Source organism: Podarcis muralis, chromosome 6, assembly GCF_964188315.1.
Source record: "Podarcis muralis chromosome 6, rPodMur119.hap1.1, whole genome shotgun sequence".
Lineage (NCBI taxonomy): Eukaryota > Metazoa > Chordata > Lepidosauria > Squamata > Lacertidae > Podarcis > Podarcis muralis.
In genome coordinates, this window is record NC_135660.1 from 52202820 (window position 1) to 52222471 (window position 19652).

The window sequence follows — 19652 nt, forward strand, 5'->3', positions numbered from 1 at the left end:
GAATTTTTTTAAAAAGGTTTGCCCAAACTCTGTTTTCATTTTTATAAGACTGATTCCAAGACATCATATCTCAAATACAGTAAAGCTTACCGAGAAGATGGCAGCACTTTTGTTGGCTTGAAGCTTGTTGTAAAGGGATTAGTTGAATCAAAATCAAAACTGTCCTGATGATTTTCGCCGAGTGCACTAGGTGATTTCAAATCAGCAGAAGCATCTGATCCTCCATTGCTAAGTCTGTCAGACCGCTTGCTATCTTTTTTCCCAGTCACTCTTTCAAAGAGACTAACCTTCTCCTTTTTCTCTTTCTTAATGTCTTTTTTTATTTCAGCAGGTTTTGAAAACAGACCTACGTTTTGGTCCCATGACATGGGGCTTTCTTCGAATGGATTCTTCTGCCTTGGCAGGGTGGCAAACTTCTGAGGCAACGAAGCACTCACATTTTTAAAAGGGTCATTTTGTGCTCCAAAAGCTGAGTCGCTGTCATCAACTGTGCTGTCTGGCTGACTCACTTTAGTTGTATCTGCACTTAACGTCCGTCTGTGCGGAGATTTTACATTTCCTGCAAATCATTTTGTCATTAGTATACAAGAGACATCACATCATATTTGGCAATACCCACACAAAAGCTTGCATAACTACGTTTAGAACAGGAAGGGGAACCTGTGGTCCTTTGGGTATTGCTGGACTACAACTCCCAGCATCTCTGACCCGGCTGGCTGAGATTTCCCATCCTCATTTCTGAATGTACTCAATTGATCATTATTACAATAACCAGTCAAACTGTTGTTGATTTTTTAAAAAAGGGAGGGGCATGATCCACAGGGATGTCCAAGTCCCATTTGATTTAGTAAGAGATTTGGGCACATACTTGGTACTCCCAATGAAATAATGTTTCTATATTAAAGATTTATTGTAACATTCTATATGCACTACAAAAGGTTCTGGAAGGCTGTCATGGTTTAAAAGAAAAGTGGATATGATTGAAGTTTTTTATAAAATGGCAAAACAATGTGTTATTATTATTAATTTCCTACGCTTCCTTCAAGGAACATAGGGAAATGTAGAGAAAAATAGAAAACACAGGCTGGACCAAGATCTCTCTGAGGTATTGACGGTCGAGTGGGAATTTGAATCCAGGACTCCTCGATCCTGGCTTGACACTCTAACTTAGGGGTGGGAAACCTCTGGCCCAGCAATTCTCTCCATTTATTACTATTATTATTTATTAGACTTATATACCACCCTTCATTAGGGCTGTGGGTGAAAGCACAGAGCCTAGGACTTGCCGATCACAAGGTCAGTGGTTCGAATCCTTGTGACGGGGGTGAGCTCCTGCTGCTCGGTCCCTGCTCCTGCCAACCTAGCAGTTCGAAAGCACATCAAAAGTGCAAGTGGATAAATAGGTACCGCTCCAGGGGGAAGGTAAACGGCATTTCCGTGTGGTGCTCTGGTTCGCCAGAAGCGGCTTAGTCATGCTGGCCACATGACCCGGAAAAGCTGTCTGTGGACAAACGCTGGCTCCCTCGGCCAGTAAAGCGAGATTTACGGCCACGACTGGACCTAATGGTCAGGGGTCCCTTTACCTTTTACCACCCTTCATTATAAGATCTCAGGATGGTTCACAAGAGTAAGAATAAGGTAAGAGCACAAATAAACAGTTAAAACAAAGCAACCAAACCACACTCACCTCCCCCATCCCTGACATCACGTCAGGTGTGAAGAAGGTGGTGATGTGGCTAAAAAGGAACAATCAGGAGCTTAAAGTGAGCTCCCAATTTTTCCACTGAGGGAGCAAGACATCCCATCACGTTTAGCTGATGGGTGTGTGAAGTGTACCATGCTCCAATGGCACCAAGCAATTTGCACTGAAACTCCTGCTAAAAAAGAATGGGGAAGCTCCATTTTAGCAGTGGTTTCAACACAAAATGTTTGGTGCTACTAGAAGAGCAAAGCCTCTTGTGCTGTGGTTTCCCAAAAACACAAACAACCCATTGGATTATCAGTGCTTGGGAAGCTCTGCACAACAAACTTTGGGAGTGGATGGGGCAACTAATCACATGGCATCATAAAGACAGCTACACTGCCTGCCTAAAGATGGACTCCGGGGATGGGGGGGGGTCAGATAAGGATCTGGTCCAGCAGGCTAAAAAAAAAGATTCCTTACCCCTGTGTTCCAACCACTAAGCTACACTTGATATATTTACAATTAGCTTCAGTATCTACTTCATGTTTACTATGCTATGAAATTAGAGGACAATATTATAACAAGCTCCTAAGACTCAATGAACCACCAGATAAATCTGCAAAATGGGCCAAATGGTCAACACAGTATTATAATCTAGTGTTGCACTGGTCCAACAAGCTAACTTATATCACATCAACAGAATGTAACTTTAATTGGGAACAGACAACGTGAAAAATTAACAACTCTGACGTACAGAGCTCTAAAGTTTCTTGATTTCCCCAAGCTTTTCAATCACTAATCTTGTTGTATCTCTGCTGGTTCCTTTTAATGTTTTGATACTCCCAGTAATTATTGTTTTATTGTATTTGTATTTTGTGTTTTACTGTATTGTTCTTTCATGGTATTTTATTTACCAGCCTGAACGTTTTAAACTGAACGGCACACTGCAGCTTGAGTTGGACCTGGAATTATTTATATCTCAAGCTTTCCTAAAAACATCACCCACCTGTCAGCTGTTTCCAGAAACCTTTGCACCTAATATTTGGTGATAAGCTGCTTGAACAGGATTGCTGCTGGTACATTACTGATGTGCCCCATTTGCCTTTACCTTACAGTGTAGTCAATATACACTGCTCTGTGAGCTTTTGCAACCACACATTTCTATAAAGTAAGAGCGAAAAGATAACAGGCTGTAAGCAACGAGCAAGAGTCTGTCGAAGTTTCTTACATCAAACAGCATCAACAATTTTCACTTACCACTTTCATCCGCAGAACCAACAGACTCAAGCTGACGTCTGAAGAGGTATGCATTGGCAACTGTGCCCGATTTAATTTTTTCCGAAGTCACCTGGGGCCCAGTTAAATCGGACATTGAATGAGCTGAAGATAGTCGCTGAGGTCCCAACAGGAAAGGCTTTTTTGGTTTAGATTTTAACTGTATTTCACCAAGGGAAGTTACAGTGTTAGTTTCTGGCATGTGACTGCTTGGAATGATTGCAGAGGATGTATCCAAAAATGTTCCATCAGTCTTCCGACCCTTCATTTTGTCCTTTAGTTTAGCAAATGGAGATTTAGTTTTGTCCTTCATTGAAAGGTCAAACATACTTGCTGTCATATTGTTCCTCATAAACTGAATATTGACCTTTATTTCTCCTCTGTCTTTAGTTCTCTTTCCTTGTTTGGACTCCAGGCTAAACCACCTTCAAGATAAGATAACAACACACTGTAAGTTGTGTAACATTGTATCAAAAAAAATTTTTTATTTAAACTGCTGCTTTTTTATCTCCCTTTAATCCTATCAGATAAATCATATAATTGTTAAGAACAAGTAACCCAAGAAATAAAAATTGCCTGCAACCAGAGATTTGGGCTGGTGTTTCAAATATATGTATTTCATAATAAGAAAAGCTGCCTTAAATCAGGGCAGATCACCTGTCTACCTAGCCCAGTAAGGTCAATGCTGCCTGGCAGCAATTTGGGGGGGAGTCCATCGCATTACCCTATATAGATATGGGTATATGCTCTATAAAGAACATTTGCATTACCTATTACTTGATCTTTTTTTAACTGGAAATGCCAGGGACTGAAACCAGGACCTTCTGCATGAAAAGCATGAGATCTACCATTCAGCCTCCTGCAAAATTCAGTTAATATGATGCCCATGTAGACGAATAGAGAAAACAAAAATTCACTTGTCCAGAGCCATGTATTTGGAAAGGTACAAAAAAGAATTAAGACGACTTCTTTTTTAAAACAAACAAACAAACAAACAAACCACCCTATGATACAATTTGATGAAATGTTACTTTATGAACAAAAATCTGAATTTGTGTTTTGTTCAAATAAACACTGCAGTTGTAAAAGGCCCATAAGAAAATAACTTAATTAGTAATGTGAAAATCAAAAGTGATTAAGACTAATGTATTTTCCATTATGCTTTCTTCAATGCAACACATAAATGATAGTATCAATGTTCAATTTAGGAAATGATCCTTAAACCAGCCAAAGGCCAGCTGAGGGACTGTAGGAAGTGATGTCAAGTGCTGCTTTGCTAATGGAGAGGGAAGTCTTGCAGCGCTGGAGTCCCGCTCCCCACACACCCATGGAAAGCTCAGCAGGCGCAGATGTTCTGCTGCACCAAATGCCAAAACTGGGCTTGTCAGGAGTGGGATCCTTTGTGAGTAGTTCTTCCCCTGACATCCTCCCAAAGAGAAGCCTTCAAAGAGACCAGCCCGAGAGATGGAACAGTATATTCCCACCTGCTGACTACAGTTTGCGGGGTGGGGAGAGAAAAAAATAACGGGGCAAAAAAGATAATGAAAATCATCCTGCACCTCCATCCCTGTTGGAGTGAATTGGCAGGGCTCAGGAAGTAGCGGTGGCTCTGCCACAGAATCTCACCACAAAGATTGCCAAATTTGTTCTGCCTGATGCTTACAGAGATTTAAGAGTTTCCCCAAATACAGAGATTAGAAAATATATCAAAATGCCCTCAAAAGTACTGTAGTTCAATGCTTTTGTTTACTCCTGCTGTGATACTGATCCAAACCAAATACAAAATGCTTTCCAGTGAGAAATGCCAACCGGTTATAATATGAACCAGGCTGTGCCACTTACTATTCAAATGAGATATCTTATCTCTTAGATTGCTGTAAAAATAATAATAATAATAATAAATTCCATTCTTTCTGGGAACGGACTGAATGAGGCATCACCCTGATCACCTAACAAAAGTGGTACAGCCTTATTCATTCCTTAACTCTCTTGACAAGAAGAATGAGAAGAATGAGTTCGCCCAAGCCCTGCAGCAGGTTACGATTTCTCCCCAGGAAGTAACTAGCAAATAGGCCTTACGCCAGCACATATTGCCATGCTCAACTTCTAATCATGAAAGATATGAATAGCTCGGGTGTTCTTGGTATAACAAAACTAGGACTGTAAATAAAGCCTTGAAGACCACCACCTGCTCCAAATCTCAACTAGCCGTTCCAATAACCCCTTATTCCTTTTCTTTAAAAAGCTAATGATTTTTCACACTCATGAAAGGGAGAGCCATTCTGGAATAAAAATATTTATGTGCTAAGCTATATTAGCTATTGTTTTAGTTTCTTATATCTTGTGCCAGAATGAAGATATTAAAAAATACGACAGGGGCCCTCTCATAACACCACTGCTTCAGGAAACTTTGCTGCCTTTATTTTTAAAGGCATATGTTTGTTTTAAGGTGCAACCACCAGCAACTTAAAAAGTGTTACATGCAGCAGGCTATTAGTTTGTGGCTTAATACGTGGTTAAAGTCACTATGGGCTGGCATACACACTTCTCTCTGTTAAAAGAAAGAAAGCCCTGCATGTTGCATGCGCTGAAGCTTTCCTAGAAATTCTAGATCAGCTGGTAGCCTTCATTTTTCTTACAAGAAAAAACACACATGGGGGAATTGCTGACAAGGTTCAGCATTGTGCAGAATATTAAATATCTTTTTTTGTAATACTCTAGTGACTCTGAAGTCTGTCTCTTGGAGAACCATATGTACAGCTGTGTTGGAAGGAGGAAACTATTAAATATATTAAAAACTAGAAATATTACCAATAAAGACACTTCATCAAATATGTGGATCTCATTTACCCACAAACTAAGCAATGTTCAGGTTACATCAACTTTAAAAAGTCACTCTGGATATAAGGCTCTGGGTCTGCTAAATGCATCTGAAAGCAAAAAACCACTATTTAATAAAATTTGTATTTATCATCAGTTTTGAAAGAAATCAAAATTATATTGTTAGGTATCAACTTTTGTTTTAAAACTATGGGGTCACAGCTGTGTGTCCTTAATTTTAATTTAAATAACTGAAATTTTACTCTGTATTTCCATAATTGTGGTTTTTTCCAGGCAACACATACACAATTCAGCCATATACCATTTGAAAAAGCAATAGGCTACCTGCCTCCCAGTTGTGCTGGCAAGTTTCTAAACACCACAGTGATAACATTTCCCTAATTTTTCCACTCCTGAACAAAGAGCATCTTCCATCTCTGCAGTGCATTCCTGATAGTAATGACACACTATTATGTTGTCCTATCTCACAGTTCCGAAATCACCACGTACAGAATATTCAATTTCAGTAGTACCTTACTGAAGCTATAGTTCTTGTAAACAACAATATGCAGACTGAAAATGGATATGTATACAGTCATATCTTGGGTTACGAATGCTGCGGGTTGCAGACCGCGCTGAACCCGGAAGTACCGGAACAGGTTACTTCCGGGTTTCGGCACTCACGCATGCGCAGAAGTGCAAAATGACATCATGTGCATGCGCAGAAGCACCAAATCACGTTGCGCGCGCGTGCAGACACGGTGCTGCGGGTTTGAACATGCCTCCAACACAGATCACATTAGCAACCCGAGGTATAACTGTATAGGTAGATTTCTGGGCCAACTCATAGCCCTTTCCATGTTACAAAAGTCAGAACCGGACATTCCAAATAGCAGTTAAAAACAACATGATCTCGCCCCTATTTTCAATGCTACAGCAAGAGTATTCCAGATCTTGAGTTAAACGCTAAAGCCCATATGCTGAAGTCCCTAAAATATGCATAGTCATGGGTCAAGACTGCACTGCCATACACACTCCAGAGCCCGGGATTTCACATTTGCATAGGAAGCTTACTCAAGCAGAGCCTCAAACATATAGATTAGAACTGTGCAAACTGTACACCACAATATCAAGCAATATGCATTGAAGTTTGGGTCAACAGACACTGGCTTCTCTGTGTACATGTGTACGCATGTGCACATGGCTTCTATGTGTTCTGTGTGTACATCTTACACAGATGTAAAAGCCAATATGCAAGAATCAGAAGTTTGTGGCTAATATTTTGTCCCAATACAACCAACAGGAGACATAGCCTTACTGAAAAGAGAACAGACTGCTTTTTCATTCTTTCCCCCCTCTATCTCTTTTCGTCTATTTTGCATGCTATGTGCGCTTCAGCACTAGAAAGCAGAACTTCTTGGATGGGCACTGTATGAGAAGGTGACAAGTAGCCTTGCTGGGTTTTCAATTTGCGTGAAATTGCGGGTGGGGAAAATACTGTATTTTTCGCTCCATAAGACGCACCTTTCCCCCCTTAAAATCTAAGGGGAAATGTCTGTGCGTCTTATGGAGTGAATTTGTGGTCCCTGGGGCTGGGGGGGGGGGACCCGGGCTTCCCCCGCCAGCCCCAAACTGCTCTTTGGGGCTGGCGGTGGGGGAAAGCCAAGCTTCCCCTGCCAGCCCCGACAAGCTCCCGAGCAGCTCTGGGGTAGCCCGCAAAGCCTTCATCCCACTGCCCTGGGGAGGCTTCGCGCGGCTATCCCTGGTTTTTGCAGGAGGTGGGAGAAGGGACAGAGCGAGGCTCTCACACTTCCCCCACCTCCCGCAAAAGCCCCCAAGAGCCGCATATTTATTTTCTTGAATTCCCCCCCCCCCCCCAAAAAAAAAGTACGTGCGCCTTATGGTCGGGTGCGTCCTATGGAGCGGAAAATACGGTTCATGTATGATTGTAGTACCATGGGGAGTATTCAGTCACCAAGAGCAAAGAATAATTTGAAAACACTTTGTTAAAGGTATTTCTTAATGGCACACTCATTAAGGCAAGAAGTGGGAGAACAGCTTGTGAATGGTTTCAAATGATGGCACAGATACTAGCCAAGAGATACTCCTAATACTGATGCAATCGTGGAACAAACGGAACTCCAAACTGCAATGTGGGGAGTACAACGGTAGGCAGAGGCGCATCACCTTTCGCCAACAACAAAATATTGTTTATTGCTTGGCAAAAGCAATTTCTCTTTAATAAATGCACTTATTGGTGTAAAAGAATAAAAGGCAGGCAGATGCTTCCGCAACTACAAATAACAATTTCACATTTATTTTGTAATAAACACTTAACTGAAACAGCACTATGACTGCTGCAGTAACTGTGTACGCTTAGGCATAAATCTTAAATTCACATAGGATAATAGAATTGTAGATAGGAAGGCATCATAAGGGTCACCTAGTCTAACCCGGCAAATGCAGGAATCTCAACTAAAGCCTACATGATAGATGGCCATCCAACCTCTGCTTTAAAGCCTCCAATGAAGGAGAGAGTCCATCACCTCCAGAGGGAGGGTATCCAACGTGAGGACAAGGAATCAATTTTGTAGCTCCAGAGACACAGCATGGCCCCTGGCGGTCCTGCTCTCTTGTGTCACGTTCCTCCAGGGGTTCATCTCCTGAATCACTTTCCCTCCTGCCACTAGATAGCACTGCCTCAGAGTAAGTTCCATTGAACTCAGTGGAATCTACTTTCAAATGCAAGTGCAAAGGAATGCACTACAGAAGTTGCAAGATTGGAATTTACAGTCTCTGACACTGAAGAAGTTCACATACAACAACAATTTATTATTTAAATCCCACCCATCTGGCTGGGTTTCCCCAGCCACTCTGGGCGGCTCCCAACAAATTAAAAACAGAATAAAATATCAAACATTAAAAACTTCCCTAAACAGGGCTGCTACAAGACAAGCAGATTAAAAATGCAAATTATAAATATACAGGCAATTCCTGATTTAGGCGCATCCTATATGTGTGTGATCGTGCACATGCGCACAGTCTGGAAGTTTTTAGATATTTCTAGCCCACCTTTCCTCCAAGAAGCTCAAGTGTCAAGGTGGGAGTCAGGAACCAGTCAGCAATAACTCACAAGGTGTCAATGAAGTTAATTTTTTACTCAAGGAAACAAAACAGCTCAGTCCTATTGAGCACAGCAACTCTTTCCAGCAGGTCTTGCCCCAATGGGGGAATTGCAACTGAAGGTCCACAGTTCCCTAAGTTTCCTCCTCTCCCAGGTCCTTCCTAAGCAATCTGAAACACCAATGTCTAGTCTGTCTCTGCTCCACCCTCTTCATACCTTTGTAGGTTCTGAGAGACCAGCAGGGAGGGGACCTGATCACAGTCAAGCTTTACTTGTCAGTTTATTTCAGCGTGTTTATAAAATGTAGGGTTGACATATTTCAAAAAGTGAAAATCCAGGCACAAAAGTTGTTGAGTATTGTTGGCAGAGTTGTAGAACTTTTTTAGTGGGGGCAAGATTTCAAAAGAAGAAGCAGCTTTTAAGCTGTTTTTAAGGAAATTCGACAAAATCTACACTTCTGACATGGGTTGCCATATATATGTTCGGATACTGATTCTGCTGGCCAAATCCCAGCAATGTCCAGGAAATTCTGGATGTTTGGCAACCCTAATACAATGGATGTGGTGATGTTGCAATCAGTGAATCACTTCCCTGTAATGAATTCATTTGCATTTCAGAAACATTTCAGTTTGACTGACTACAAATGACATTTCATTATTTCTTCATCATGTCATTCCATTAGTCTTCCATTAACCATTTTTAGCAGTGATCTGTGAATAAGAAACTATTTAATGATCATTTTACCTTATTTTATCTTAGACTTTGAAGTGGTGGACATTTCAACCAGACATTCTATTTTGACATGGTGTCAAAATCTGAATAGTAAACATTATGAAACCTTTATGGTTCTCTCGCAATGCTTAAGGCCCAGAACTCTATCCTACAACGAACAGCATTGCAGTTAAAAGTCTTAGACAGAATTGTTAAATAGACTGCCTGTTAAATAATAAATTATATATATAGGCTGTTTTGTAACATGTAACACATGAATGAGGGAGATGTTAAACATATAACAGCATTATGGCGACAGATATCTATTAGCAACAGTTAGGTGCAAAAAAACCCAGCCCTGAAATGGTTAAGACTTCCAAGTTTGGAATCAAGGGTTAACTAGGAAAACTAGTATCTGAAGAAGTGTGCATGCACACGAAAGCTCATGCTACTGGAAGGATTTTTAAAATTTTGTTTCGACTACAGCAGACCAACACAGCTACCTACCTGTAACTAGGAAAACTAGTTATTCTGAGATGTTATACCATCCCAATAAACCAAAAGCTGTATGACCGACACAAGTAGATACCACATGCTCATATTGTGTCTGCCATTATAAATTATAATACCAAAGGCTTCATTGGGAACAAATTGATTATTGTCCTAAGGGATAATGTAAAAGAACGCAGTACTGTACTGAAGCATGTAACGGTTCAGACATTCATGTGTTATGGAATAACAGAAGAACAACCAAACTTATGAGTGAAAGAACAGAAGACAGAGTGAACCTACAAAACAGAGTAGGCCAAAATGGTGTGCAGTATTTTAAAAATAAACCATTTCTTTCAAATGGCTATTCCCAAAATAGCAAACTTCATAGTATAGAGGTATACCAGTGGGATTTTCTTTCTTCTGCATTTCAGATTAGCATTTTGGTTTCATCCAAAGTGAAACTCCTGCACAGCTTGTTCTGCACCATCCAAATACCTTCTGTTGACAGGCTAGCAATCCTCAGCCCCCAATTGACTGATGAGACCCTACCTACCATTTGGGAATAATTACTATGTATGACCACACATCAGTAATGAAGTGTGCATCAAAATCCTGAAAGGCTAGGTGCCCCCAGGTAAGCACAAAATGATAATACATTTATACACCTATTAATACTGCTCTGCATATAAACTGGTTTTTGGAGCATATGGGTAAACCTTAAAGCAAAAAAAGTTCCCAGCATATATAAGAAAATAACACTTACTCAGTTTTCCTTCTGAGCTTGTCCTCAAAGATATCATTCAGATTTATTGCCACTTGTCCCAGAAACTTATCTAGCCCAACAAGTGACCTGTGCATCACTATCAGGCAGAGGACGTATTTCTCAGGATTCCCTTCCATCAGCAATCCGGGCAACTCAAAGGAGGCCTCTTCTTTCCATACAGGATCCAGGGTCTTCTCTGCCACGGAAGTGGAGTATTTCTCCTTTCCCAACTGTATGATTGTGTATGTATCATTAGTGCCACTTTTGCCCTTCGGCTTCAGGTCTCTGGCCTGCAGGACTGTGACCTGCACGTGAGTTGGGAACCACTTCTGGGCTTGCTCAGCCAACATACTGTCGGCCGGGGTGGGGGGGTCTTCAGCAGCAACAGCGACACAGGTAACCTGTTCTACAGGCAGGTACACTTAATACTAAGGCAGCTCACTTTAGGCTGACAGACCTTTGAGGACATACAGGCACAAGGGTCTCAACTGCTCCTTGGTCAGCTTCCTAACAAGTGGGGCAAGATTTTAGCTTCGATTATGCCCTCAGTATTCATTTGCACTGTTTCCCTCCCCACTTTCTAGCATCAGCCCTGTTTCCCTGCACTTGTGTTCAGGGCGCAGCTTATATCTTAAGCCCCCTGCTCTGACTCTGGCCAGCGGGATTTCCACCTGCTACCCCCTTTGCTTTTTTAAAAGTGGCGGGGTGGAGCAGAGGGCAGAAAGCAGCACTGCAGGATTTAAAGGAGCAGGGAGAAAGTCCCCAAGGGAAACTTCCCTCTCCCTCCCTCCCTAGCAAGCACCCTCTGCGCTTCCCCCACAGCCTCGGGGACGAACCCAGCGCCCTAGGAGTGGGGCGGGGAAACCCCAAGAGAGCGGCATTTAAAAACAACCATTGGGAGGTGGGCAAAGGGGGCTCCTGCTGAGGGAAACCTGCGCCCGCCCGGGCGAGGCCTGTCTCGCTGCTTCCCCTTGCGGTTCTCTAATGCCTCCCCCCTCCTCCCCACTGAAGCAGCTGGGGGAGCCTAGCCGGGGCAGAGGGAGAGGCAAAGCCGCCGCTTCCCGCCCACGGAGGCGTCGCTTGGGGCGAAGCAGCGGCGCGTCCTACCGCGGGAGCGAGAGGGAGAGACGCCCCGCCGGCCCCTCAGCGCTGCCCGGCCGCCTCCCCTGGGCAGAGGCTGCGAGGCCGCCGGGCCGAAGCCGCCACTTCCGCCTTCCCCATTGTTGCCTTGAGCCGGCGCCGCTGAGTGGGAGAGGACGAGCAGCAGCAGCAGCGCCGCCTCTTTCCCTGGGCGGTCAGAGGGCGGAGGGCAGGGTTCACGCCGCCGCGCCTCTCCTCGCTACTCCCGCTTTGCCCTGCCCAGATCGCAGCTGCCTCCGCGCGCGGGGGTGGGGGTGCTTTTATTTATTTATTCTCTCCCCCCCCCAAAAAAATATCCTTTTTCAAGGCATACAGAGGAAGAAGGATGGGGCTCCCCGGCAAGCGGAGCATTCCCCGCAAGGCACCGGTGCGCGCAGCTGAGCACGCTTTGTAGGACATCTCTCTCTCTCCCTCTCTCTGCGCGCGTCTGGTGTGGCGTTTAAAGTCAGCGCTCCCCCCAGGACTGAGAGATCGGTCTTGCCTCGCTATGTACCCAGATTGGGGTCTTTTTCTTAACACCGCAGTCGGACGGTGGGGCAGACGCGGGAAGCCTCCCGATGGGTGCCTAGTCCTTTCGAGCCGATCCGTTTTGTACTTATATGCCGCTATCCCGCGACCAGCTGTGTGCCCAAAGCGGCTTACTACACAGCAGACATCCCAGAACAGCAAAACGGAGAACGTTGGAAATAACAGATGTACAAAAGGCAGAACATGTCGGTAGTTTCGAAATAACTTGAAATTTAGCAAGCGCAGAATGGTAATAGTGCTAGCACAGGACTCACACAATTTTGAGCTTTGATTCGCACAAAATCAACCCTGGTAGTTGACGTCAATGGGTGATAGTTAAAGCTAGTCATGATGGGAATAGGTCCACTGAAACTAATGGTCTTAAAAGACCATTGATTTCTACTGGTCTACATTGTGTGTGAACAGATTTGTTTTAACACTCATTATTCAGTATGTTAAAACCATGACCTCTTTTCTGCCACAATAGAGCTGGGCGGTATTCTGCTAAATTTTACTTGGAGTGGTTCCACTGAAATTAACATAACGTAAGTTAGATCCTTTAATTTCAGTGCATCTGCCCTGAGTAAAACTTAGTTCATTATCTCCTTCAGTGCCAAAGAAACTCTTATTCAATTGCCCATAGATTAAAAATTACATTTTTATGGGTCATGATGGCCTGAGAAACTACAGTGAAAATAAGAGCCAAACCTGAACTGAAAGGTGGAAAAACTCCAAAGAGGAATCGTAGGGAATGGGCACGATTGATGTGCAGTGACTATAGTGGAATGACCACAAGAACAATGAAGTAAAAGATCCCCCAAAGTAGGAAAACAGCACAAAGCAGAACAATGATTTTCAGCATACAGGGAAAAAGTGGAATTAATGTACTGGACGCCGGTGGCACTGTGGGTTAAACCACAGAGCCTAGGACTTGCCAATCAGAAGGTCAGCAGTTCGAATCCCCGCGACGGGGTGAGCTCCTGTTGCTCGGTCCCTGCTCCTGCCCACCTAGCAGTTCGAAAGCACGTCAAAGTGCAAGTAGATAAATAGGTACCGCTCCGGCGGGAAGGTAAACGGCGTTTCCGTGTGCTGCTCTGGTTCACCAGAAGCAGCTTAGTCATGCTGGCCACATGACCCGGAAGATGTACGCCGGCTCCCTTGGCCAATAAATCGAGATGAGCGCCGCAACCTCAGAGTCGGTCACGACTGGACCTAATGGTCAGGGGTCCCTTTACCTTTACCTTACTGTTCTGAAGCAGAATTATAGTGCCACAATAATTCCACAAATGGAGTAACAGCAATTAAGAATGGTAAATTCAGAGAAAAACTAGTTTTAGTATATTATAATTCCCCAAAATATTCAAGTCCACGAGTTTTAATGATAGTAGCATTTGTTGCTGCATACTCCTTTCTCTCTGCCTTGCTCAGCACCTGAAAAAAGGAGATTCAAGCTGAGCTCCAAAACTTTGAATGATTGGTACTGTGTATTACAGGGATTATTCTGGGATAAAAGTGCTGCTAGGAGTGAGATGTTGGTGGCATAATCTTAACTTCTTAACGTTAGGCACAGAAACGGAATTACATTTTCTGGAACAGTATGACCATGGAATGGCAGTCCATAACACAGAATAGAATAATAAAGCCTGCTAATGCGTGTCAGGGTATAGAGAGGCAGGTATGACATTGTACAGAAAACAGGAATGTCACATGACTAAATCATAGTTGACTAATCTTACCTATTTCATTTAAATGTATTATTGAATTAAAACTGTGTGTATCTGTGTAAAAGCAAAAGCTGTTTTTATTTAATGTATGTGATGTCACAGCAGGCACCATTGTTGGAGAAGTAGTTCTGCTGTGTTAAAGTGAAGGCATAATATTTAAAATTTTGCATTTCTTTTCAAGGTTGATCTTTCTTCAGCTTTGGGTTCCCAGGTGTCGGGCTTCCTCCCCTATCATCCCAGCCAGCCTCGCCAATTATCAGGCATGATCAGGACCCAGTGCTGAACAACACTCATCTAGTGAATGCAAGGAACCAAATAATACATCAGTGTTTGTCTCCGCTTTACAGCCTCTCAGATCTTTTTCAGCAGCCTAGTATGTCCAAGACCATACCTTGTCATTGCTTCTTAAAGCAATGTGTTATTCCTTAAAGCTATTCCATAAAATAGCTTTTTAATAGTAAAACCATAGACTCACTGTACCTCAGACCAAACAGTAGAAGTGGCACTTTAAATCATACACAACTTGGTATGTGTGCAATTCATTAATACAGGTCGCCAAACACTTTTGTGGCATATGTGCCTTTCATTGCAATAGGATTACACAAAAATAAGGACAATTCCAGCTGAAACAAATTGATCTTGCTTGCCCAACACTGGAGCTGGATGGATTTAATCCTTGAAAATCAAGGTAGTGTTACTATTTTGATACTTCAAAATGAAAATGCAAGAATTTGACTATATTTTTCTCAATCAACAAAACAGCATTAATGTAGTAAACTACCTTTACCCATCCTAAAATGAAGATGAAAAAATAGCCCTGTCTTTAAAAGAACTATCGTGCTGTCAATTAATCAAATTGACAGCATACTAATATGCAAGTATTCCAATCCTATACCCACTTCTTATGAATAAGGAGGACTTCTAAGACCGCACAAGACTTATTTTTTCTTACTGTTGATTTTATTCTTCATGTTGATAATTTTTGCCTGAAGATAAGCTACATAAAGCTCAAACCAATTGCTCTGTTTTTCTGTTTCCATCAACAAATGATCTGTTCAATGAGGCCTTATCCATTGGTAATTAATTGATTAATTAATTGTATGTCATGTGTCTACAACTGAGATGTAAAATCAACATTAACTAGAATTTACATCCAACAAGAAAACGATTCTCTTTATCTTCCTGTTCCACTTTCACATGCACAAGCAATACATCCCAGATTAAAATGTGTTCTTGGCATCCAGTTAAGGAAATTATCTAATGAATGAAAAATAATAATACATATTTCCTCTATGGAGAAAACCTGGAATAAAGAAATACCAACCAAAATAATTTGACATGAATGAATTAGTGGGTAAATACTTTCATCAGTAATTGTTATCTACACACATGGGAATAAAGACACAAAGTATGATTCTGCACATATATACACCCTATGTGAAATTAAATTGGTTTGAAAGCAGCCTCACTCAGCTCAAAGATCATGATTTTTCAGGATTTTTTCCCTCCATGTCTGGAGCTCATTATGATTTTCAAAGGGGCTCCAGTTTGTAGGAGAGGGCAATTCCTGGCACATCAACTCCAAGACTTGATTCAGCTGCCATTGAAGCTTCTGCACTGGAGATATCCAATAACTTCAGCGTGAGTGGTTTTCCCCTGCCCCCAATATGGGCACAATCAAAAGACATTCAAGCCATCTGTTAATCTCACTAAACCAGCAATGGTTCAATTTACTTAACAATATGTATGTGTGTGTGTGTGTGTGTGTGTTTGTGTTTGTGTGTGTGTGTGTGTGTTTGTGTGTGTGTGTTTGTGTATGTGTATGTGTGTCTCCAGAGCACAAACATATGCATTTACATATCTCCATACGAACTTAAATTATTTAGGCATACAGGAGTATCTTCATACAGTATTAACAATACTACTATTTCTGCAATCCTGAAATCACTTTATGTGGAAAAATCCATTGACTTCTATAAAACTAGCCCTATGTTTATGTTTTGGGGGTTGCTTGTTTTCTGCATTGGACTTGAAAATGTATGCAAGGACAACCACAAGCACATCTGCCTTAGCAATGTTCCTGGGCACAATTTGGTGAAGTAATGGGATTTACTCATTCCAACTGTGTGCCAATCCATAGCATTAGCCTGCAGAATTGTTAAGTGACAAGCTGGTGACAACAAACAACCTTAAGCAACAGGATGAAGGCTCAAGGATTTAAGATCCTTGCAAGGGTTCCCTTCTTCACAATTTACCAACCATGAGCCCTTTGAAAGGTACGGTTATAGATCAAATGATGAATCTTTAGATACAACTGAACTAGATTACACCAGGGGTGTTATGTACTGAGTTGAATAGGATCCAAAAGGCAGCAGTCTGATTGGTCCTAGAACAATAGGATTCAGAATGCAGCAGTCTGATTGGTCCACAGGATCCACCCAATCCAGCTCCAAGTGGAAGGGAGTCCGCAACCTGATTGGCCTACAGGAGAATCCTGGAATTAGCCAATCACATGGGGCCCATTGTGTAAATAATATATATAAGGCAGACATTCCGTTCCTCCTCACCACTATGAGCTGAATAAAAAGCATGAAATCCACTCTTGACTCCGGGTATATTTCAAGGATGTTTATGAGGGCCACTATATTCATTCACTAAGTAGGCCTGCCTCTCTAGTACAACCTAACCAGTTGAATCCAGCAGAGCGGCCTCAACTGAGCTACTAATTTACCCAGTGGCCCTTCAGTAATTACTATTTAGTGACTGGCCTTAATAGTACAACAGCTTTCTTTCATTTACAGCTTTGTTTAAGCAGAGTTTGGTCCAGCAGCAACTGGTCAGATAAATCACACAGTATTGGAAACTGCTGCATGGCTACTGAGCCATGTGCTATTCCAGCTCCTCCCAGGCATGCCCATGTTTTGCCAGATTCTAAGTCTCTCCACGAGTTCAAGTTGCACCACAGGCACTATGGCAGTTGTTCTATTAGCACAAGCAGTGATGGGGGGGGGGGGAGTGACTTTCCCATTATGGACAATTTTGAAATACTAGTAACACAGCATGAGCAAAAGCAGAATGACCACACATCCTTTAACACAGTATGGTAACAGACAGAGGTTCAGGCCTGCTTTTGATGTTGCGCCTGTGTGAGTGCAAGCTGAGGGGGCAGAGCGACGCATGAGTCAGAAGGAGATAAAACATCACAGTGCAGCTCCAAACCTACATCTCAACTCCAGCTAATAAGATGGGAGTCAGAGGAGTAGGAAGACACAAGAAGAAATTCACAGGTGTAAGAAACATCTTAAGTTTTCAGCAGACCTAGCATGCTGTTTCCTTAAAAACAACAAACCAGTTTTACATAGAAGCTTCACAAGAAGTGAACGAGCCCGTTCCTAATTTATTTGCTATTATTTGATTGATTTCACAGAATTCTAGATCTTAATATTTCTAATTATTATTTCAAATAGTAATAAGAACTCTTGTGATGTAGTTGCTCAAAAGTGGAGAATATACACATTAGGTATGTAAACTAGGCAAGCATGCAGTTGTGTCAGCTAATAGGGTAAGTTAGCGTGTTTTTGGTTTGCTTGGGCTCCTGTAGTTCTCTCCTTGTTCTAACTGCTGGGAAAGAAAGGTTGCATTTGAAGGCCTGGCTATGCATTGCTTTCTGAACCCCAACAAAACAAAACACTATAAAATAATAAGAATAATAAGAATTCCAACTGTTTCTGTTAGACACAGTCCATTTTTTCCAACACCTGTCTCTGGTAAATTACCATCCTTTTGTCTTATGAGGAGCTCGGGGTGTGTGCTCTATTTATTTATTTACAGTAAGTTAGCCTGTGTGTGTATGCGTATGGACAAGAGTATAGACTTGTTTTCCTTCCATTCCATTCCACTACACAACTGCCCATCCCAATAGCAAATGTTACTGAATGCATTTTGAGTTGCTACTCTTCTATGCGTAGATCCATTGCATACTGTTTTATCATTCTTACTTTCTTGAAAAACAATTAAATATCTTAGAGGGCCAAGTTAAACATCAGCTCAGCTGAACCTGCAACAGTTCTAAAGCTGACATGTGCATTATCGAATACCATGTACGATCCTGTGACAATCCTTCAGCAATATGTGACAGATTGTAAGTGCATTGAAGTAGTGATCCTGGCTCTGAAAACAAGGATCATATGTAAAGTACTCAACCCTGTTTTCAGTTTTGGAATGCATAGAAACAGAGTCATACAAATGTTGAATGATGAAATAATTGAGAACGTTGCTGAATCTAAATGACTTGGGTGGGTACAAAGAGAGCATGTTTGAACCATGGTGTGGTTCCAGATAATCTGAGGAATCCCTCTCCCCCCCCCCCCCCCGACCCACATACGGTAACAATTGGAATAGAAAGATTCCAATGTAGTATGTGGTGGAAAAAAATGGTTCTTGAATTTGTACATAAAATGGCTGCTGTGGTCTGGCTGGAGGCAAGTACTATCCCATTCTTTGCCAAGATAAGAATGATTCAGTGTTTCACTTATTCCAAATAGCTTGTTGAGCATCTTCTTTCTGACCCCCAAATCAAAAATGATTGCAAGGGCCATGGGAATTGTCTGAATTTACTTTGGCACTCACAAGTGTTAGAAGAATATTGGAAACAAATCTTGGATATGTTCTCGTCATATGAATATAAATTAGCTTTAGGCAGATTAGTTGGAGATTGAACTGGGAAACTCTAATTGAGGCCAATAAATTGCTACATTAGGGCCAAATCTTCTTGTCATTTGCATTATTATAAATTCTGAGGAACTTCTATTGAAAGTCAGTGTTGGAGTTACCATGGATTTAGGCCAGGGAAATCTGATTGGTATATGAAGTTTGAGGGATCATAATTTAGTATTAGAAATCCATTCGCTCTTACTAGCCTAGTCTGGAACTTGAAAATGGGCCTAGGTTCAATTCATACAGTACCTTATCGGTTTCCTCCTATGACTAAAATCAGCCTAAATTAAATGGGTGCTGCTTCACCCAAGTGACTAATCAACTTGGTCAGGATCCTGGTAACTACCACTGCATCCTGATACCATTTGTTGAGGCCTTGTGTTTGGCAGAAAGGAAAGTTGTATAGCCTGAATAGTCATTTTACAATGGATACAAAAGAGACAGTGCTTCCTGCAGTTGGAGGAAAAGAGCATTAGAATTCACTTTTTTCTTTCTTAAAAGAGTTCTATACTTAATTTGTTGGGGTGAATTTGAGAGCTACTCTTCTAAACACCCGCATGCCAAATCCTGGATACACTCCACCAGCAACTGCCTTGTCCCAGAAGCAGACATCTATGTATCTGGTCTACTTCTAATAACACGTTTTGTCAGATTCTTCCATCCAACATCCACCTTGACTTTTACAAATATGTGAGG

General features: G+C 42.0%; 1 protein-coding gene across 1 annotated transcript in view; it reads right to left on the reverse strand.

The window, feature by feature from the left end:
- Positions 1 to 12137, reverse strand: part of RAB11FIP2 (RAB11 family interacting protein 2) — a 32499-nt gene extending 20362 nt beyond the window's left edge. The window contains exons 1-3 of the mRNA XM_028730116.2: positions 10870 to 12137; positions 2942 to 3384; positions 91 to 559 (exon numbers count right to left, since the gene is read on the reverse strand). Of these exons, the coding sequence (XP_028585949.2) occupies positions 91 to 559; positions 2942 to 3384; positions 10870 to 11219 (1262 nt within the window). The 5' untranslated portion in view covers positions 11220 to 12137. The remainder of the gene's footprint in view (positions 1 to 90; positions 560 to 2941; positions 3385 to 10869) is intronic.
- Between the last annotated feature and the right edge of the window lie 7515 nt (positions 12138 to 19652).